Source organism: Sarcophilus harrisii, chromosome 2 (genome assembly GCF_902635505.1).
Source record: "Sarcophilus harrisii chromosome 2, mSarHar1.11, whole genome shotgun sequence".
Classification (NCBI taxonomy): domain Eukaryota; kingdom Metazoa; phylum Chordata; class Mammalia; order Dasyuromorphia; family Dasyuridae; genus Sarcophilus; species Sarcophilus harrisii.
This window is the reverse complement of record NC_045427.1, coordinates 616120574-616126573: the sequence shown is the minus strand read 5'-3', so window position 1 is coordinate 616126573 and position 6000 is coordinate 616120574. Positions and strand designations below refer to the sequence as shown.

At 43.6% G+C, this 6000-nt stretch overlaps 1 protein-coding gene across 3 annotated transcripts in view; it reads right to left on the bottom strand.

Annotated features, from left to right (window-relative positions):
• Positions 1-712: 712 nt before the first annotated feature.
• SNUPN (snurportin 1) overlaps positions 713-6000 on the bottom strand; it is a 30347-nt gene continuing 25059 nt past the window's right edge. For all 3 annotated transcript variants that reach the window (XM_031956568.1, XM_031956569.1, XM_031956570.1), the window contains exons 6-9: positions 5658-5755; positions 4534-4611; positions 2722-2802; positions 713-1361 (exon numbers count right to left, since the gene is read on the bottom strand). In XM_031956568.1, the coding sequence (XP_031812428.1) occupies positions 1041-1361; positions 2722-2802; positions 4534-4611; positions 5658-5755 (578 nt within the window). In that variant the 3' untranslated portion in view covers positions 713-1040. The remainder of the gene's footprint in view (positions 1362-2721; positions 2803-4533; positions 4612-5657; positions 5756-6000) is intronic.

The following is a 6000-nucleotide window of genomic DNA, read 5'->3' as shown; positions in this document are numbered from 1 at the left end:
ACAATCAACAGCACAATTGAAAGTTTCCTTCTTGGGTTTTAGAATCAGCTTCAGTGTGTGCCTGATCACCAGCCATCCTGGCTACTTTCAGGAGATATGCTGAATGGGTGTAATTGTGCTCCACTTAGCACCCACTTCTGCCCCATTATCATTCCCAGGTTAAGACAATAAACTTTGGGGGAGTTCTGTCTTAAGAGATTGGACCTGTATCACTAATACTGTTCTCAACAGCACTATGGGAAATGAAAGCATACATCTTCCTGTAGAGACAAGGTAGATGCTTCCCAGTGATGTAGCAACAAAGAGGGGTGTGTGTGTGGGGGGGGGGGGGGGGGGGGGGAGGAAGCTTTAGAAGGCAGGAACCAGATGGCAGGGGGCAGGGCACATTCTCACAACACAAAGAAGTGGCTAGTTGGTCAGCTTCATAAGCTCCCATGGCTTAAAAGGAACTTTCACCTTCGGCAATGTCCACAGGAAGAAAATCATTCTCGCCTTCTCAGAAGGCAGAACTAATGCAGAGACCAAGAACTCGGGGCCCCTCATCCAACTTCCCTTCCTCTCCCAGTTGCAAAAACATGAGTTCCCAAATGCAGCTGCTTAAGACCTAGTGCGGTAACACATCTGTGAGGAAACAAGGCACAGCCCTCGGGGGAACTGCCCCGCACTGGGGCAAGAGGTCTACAGAAACAAAGGCATAAAAATCACAGACAACTTAGTTCTTACAAATTCCATATGTTTACATAGCATGTCTGAGATAGACTTTTAGCAGATGGAATCGCTCAACTCTGCCCGAGCACCGTCCGCCCAGGACAAGGATATGAGATCTAGCAAGGAAGCGCTCTGCATCCTGGGAACATTTCCTTTCCTTGCCAGGGAACAGGGGTCTCAGCTCAGCTTCTCGGGCCCCAGGTGTGTCTGGCTGAATGGGATGGACTCAAGTCTCGTCTCTGGGCCTCAGGCACCCGTCACGCATGCGACAAGCCATGGGAAGAGCAGTTCAGAGGGTGCAGGCGTGGGCTCTTCCTGGTCCCTTGGAGAGTTCAGTTTTCCATGAGACTCGTGGCTTCGATCTGGCTGCCCGAACCATCGGCTAACTTGGGGGTGGACAGGTACTCCAGCTCATAGCGTCCGTTCTCAGAGGCCTCGTTCGGATTCACTGCCCCGGCTTCTTTCTTGCTCCTCTTGTGTTCGATGATCTGCTGCAGCTGATGCACAGCATAGTCGGGCTTGGTGGTCAGAGGGCCAGCGGGCACCGTCATGCCGAGGACATCGGACACCATGTACGGGCGCAGCCAGCCAACCAAGGGCGTGCTCCCTGGGCTATAGTGGGTCTGCTTGTGATAGAAGAGAAGTCCATCCACCTGAAAAGTGGAAAACCACCAAGGGGTCAGTTAGAGACCCCCCAAAAGCACCATCTGAGACCATGAGCTTGTGTCAAAGTGGAGCTGGCTGACAACAAGTGGATGACCTAGGGAGAAACCAGTTCCCAAAGCTAAGTCTGAGAAAGGTTTTACAGTCCTGAGTTCTAACAAATAGGATTTCTCCAAATTAGATTAGAAAAGGAAAATTTTAAAGTAAATGTCCATCTTAGAAAAAAAAAATAAGAGAATGTAATGAATACCACAGAGGTGCCAGTTTTCAAGATGATCCACAAGTCATCTTGGGTTGTTGGTCTCCCAATGCTTCCAGAGTGAGGTGCCGTGGGAATGCTCACTCAGGTTACTGCCTGAGTCCCTGCTGAGAGCTGGCATTTCAGTTCCCATTAATGTGCCTCACCTAAGGATTTCCTATAACCCGACATTCTGTTTTTCATCATTCAGTGACTCATCTTTGAAATTCATTCACGGTCATGTAGGACACAAGCTCTATAAATAAGGGTGGTGTCCTTACCACCTTCTCTTAATTGACTTCCTGTGGTGAGCAAACACTTGGCATTTCCTCATTCTGCAGGCTAGGATCCTTTTAATAAAATCATCTTCCATTCTAACTGACAGTGGTCAATGACTGGGCATAATTTAACAAGGTGGGAGGATGGCCAAAGGAAGGTGCTTTATGAGCCCCATGGTGAGATCCCTCAGAGGCTGCTGAGGACAGTAACATCAAAGTGGTGGCAGAAAAGCCAGTGCCCCTGGCTCCCAAGTCCAGAGACCTTCCCAATACAGCATGGATAATAATGTAATGATAGTGAACCAGAGGTTCCCATGCCGTTAGTGCCTTCTCTATCTCTGGACCAGCTGGCAGGGAATCCTGGGATAAGCTCCCCCCTTCTCCCCAAGAATCCTCTGGGTCCAAGCCCTGGAGTGCAGAGTATTGGGCAGCAGCCAATACCCATTTCTTCTCCTCCCTTTCCTATTATGTAAAACAGAAGGGTAGACATGTCCTTAAAGGTCATTCCCACAGCTGGAGATCCCAGCAGATCTCCTACTGGGCCTTTACCACTGGATCCTAGAGGAACACCATACCCTAGTGGCCTGAAGGTGCCAGTGCACCCCCAAAGCTTCCAACCCAAAGGTGCAAATCTTTCAAGGGAAAGCAGCTCAATCTGTGCCAGATTCCCTGGGATGCCAATCCATCAACCCAGGGATGAAGCTTCTCAGGTAAGATGACCTTTGACACAAGCTTTTTTAAGGATTTTCCAAAGAAAAAATAAAAAATGGTTCTAAGGCTCCAGTCCAGTTTGTCCCTCGCTGCTTGAGAAGAGGGAACAGTGAAATTTCTTACCTCAAAGGGGAAATCCGTGGATAAGACCTTGCATATGCTCTCTGGGGTACACGGGAAATTTTTCAGACCCACAAACTTAAACTAGAAGGAAAAAAACACACAAAGTCACAACAGTGAGACTTGTAGCATTTCTTCTTTATTTCCACTGTTTGAGGAATGACCCCAAAGCCAGTAATCTTAGCATAAGTTCAGGCATTCTTGGTCAAGTTTCATTTTATTCTCCCCAACCTACCTTTGTTTAATAACTCTGGACCAGCTTAGCCCTTTTTAGCTTTGAAAATCCTATCAGATTAAGAAATTTGGGACATTCTTTGAATTCTAACACAGCTTCCAATAAAGGTTTGGAAGGATCTTTCTACACACCAGTAACAGCATTCATGCCCAAGAATACCTCAGTAAGATGACAACTCCTGTGTCCCTAATCTTCTTGGCTAGATTTGTGCCCAATTCCAGCAACAAAAGGACTAAAAGGACTGATCCACTTTCAGTCACGTTCAAATCCTGATATGCTTCCAAAGATGAATAATTAATCATTAACTAATTAGATGCCCTAAATACAATTAATTCTATACCTCTCAGGTCAAAGCCCCCAGGGAGAAAGCAGGGACCTTGGATTCTTGTGTTGACTCTGCCACTAGTTTTAAGGTACTGCTTTTGGATTCCTTTTGACCCATCTGCACCCCAAATTCTCTTTTTTTTTTTTTTTTTTTCCCCTTATTGGTTCCTCCAGCTTTTTTTTTTTTTTTTTAATTTAATAGCCTTTAATTTACAGGATATATACATGGGTAACTTTACAGCATTAACAATTGCCAAACCTCTTGTTCCAATTTTTCACCTCTTACCCCCACCCCTCCCTAAATGGCAGGATGACCAGTAGATGTTAAATATATTAAAATATAACTTAGATACACAATAAGTATACATGACTAAAACATTATTTTGCTGTACAAAAAGAATCAGACTCTGAATTATTGTACAATTAGCTTGTGAAGGAAATCAAAGATGCAGGTGTGCATAAATATAGGGACTGGGAATTCAATGTAATGGTTTTTAGTCATCTCCCAGAGTTCTTTTCTGGGTATAGCTAGTTCAGTTCATTACTGCTCCATTAGAAATGATTTGGTTGATCTCGTTGCTGAGGATGGCCTGATCCATCAGGACTGGTCATCATCTAGTATTGTTATTGAAGTATATAATGATCTCCTGGTCCTGCTCATTTCACTTAGCATCAGTTCTGTAAGTCTCTCAGGCCTTTCTGAAATCATCCTGTTGGTCATTTCTTACAGAACAGTAATATTCCATAATTTTCATATACCACAATTTATTCAGCCATTCTCCAACTGATGGACATCCATTCAGTTTCCAGTTTCTAGCCACTACAAAAAGGGCTGCCACAAACATTCGTGCACATACAGGTCCCTTTCCCTTCTTTATAATCTCTTTGGGATATAATCCCAGTAGTAACACTGCTGGATCAAAGGGTATGCACAGTTTTGCACCCCAAATTCTCAACTGATTAGATGACCTCAAAGGTTCTTACCAAAAAAATGTTTATGATCCTAAAAAGGAGCAACAGGACCATCCATGAAAGCAAGACAAAGGCAGTGTACTAAGTACACCCAAATTATGATTTGATTTTTTTAAACATCTATATGTAAGGAATTGTATTAGGCCCTAGGAATGTAAAGATGAAAAAAACTCCAGTGTGTGACCTCAATGAATTTATAATTTAATATATATTAGACTAAATAGATAATAAACTAATTTAACTCCCTGTAGGAAAAATTTTAAACCTCAATATAAAATACTTACTGGATTAAGCCTGGTTTTCTCTTCAAGTCCCTGCTCTTCTGGTAACTTTGAATGGATCCAGTAGAATCTAAAATCAGTCTGGAAAAAGGAAGGAGATAGGAGGAGGAAAGGCAAGAAAGAGGGAAAAGATGAAAATCCTCATCGACCAAAATTCTAATATGGAAAACAAGCATCCTGGTAGAATGAGGCTCAAAGACCCTTTATTTGAATATTTCCATTTGCCTCCCAACAGTCTTATGGGTCAAGGTCACAAAAACAAGCATTAAATACTCTGCCAAGGGCCAAGACAAAAAAGAACTAGTCCCTGATTTCAAGAAGCTTACATTCTATTGAGGAAACAACATGCACCTACAGACACACAGATACCCAAGAAGGAGGATCTACCACTTCAGAGTGCAGGGTTTAGAAAGGCTTTAAGAGGGAGAGGGGAGGAGGGCTGCACCAAAGTCAAGCATCCTAAAGAAAACTGGGGATTCTAGAGAAACATAGAAGGAGGGGCACAAATCAAATATAAGGGATGCTTATGTCTGGCACAATAGCCATTTTGGGTCAGCCCAGAGTAAATAAATAGGAGAAATAAATAATAAGCCAAATAAAGGTAGCTTTCCAAGATAAATCAAGGAGCCTGGCTTTGATCCTACAGGCCAGGGGGACTCTTAACCTGCATCCATGGATTCCAAAGGAGTCCATGGATAGATTTCAGGAGTTCTAGGAACACAGGTGGAAAAAAAAAATTCATTTTCTAATTTCTAATTTCTAACTGAAACTTAACATTTCCCCCCCATGATAAACTTAGGCAGCAAAGCACAGTAGAATCAGGCTTCACCAGAGTGCCAACAGGGTCCAAGGTACAACTTGGTTAAGAGCCAAGCTCTCAATAAAGGATAAAGGAAACCAAAGGTGCCTCTTGAGGCCTCCCTAAACATTCTTTAATCTAGTTAGCATCATTAAAAAAAAAAAAAAAACAAACAAACAAAAAAAAATTACTTCAAAGAAGCAGAAAATACACGAGACACAGCAGAGCCCTTATATAGGGTCAAAGAGCTTGCTCCCATACAATGAATGAGACAATTTGAAGGCTAAAAGCAGAAGAGGAGGAGGCATCCCAAGCACCAGACACTTACCTGGCAATCATAGACAGGGTGTCCCCTCCAACACATCATATCCAGAACATAGTAGGTCTGGTTCAGTTCACTATAGATGCAGTCCAGGATTGTGTAGTCTAAGGATCAAACAGAGCAAGTCAGAAAGGTTGCCCCACAATCTCAGGGTTGAATCCATGACAATTCGTACCATTGCCCCTTCCCAGTAGGCCCCTTCAGTAGGAAGTGGGGAGTGTTCATCCAGTATTCCAACCCATCCTTGGAAGTAAAGGCAAGAGAGGGGGAATAGAAACAGCCAGGGAAATACCCTGAAAGAGATGGCCCATCTTCAAGGAGAAGAGGGCAAGGTTAGTTTCAGTATCCC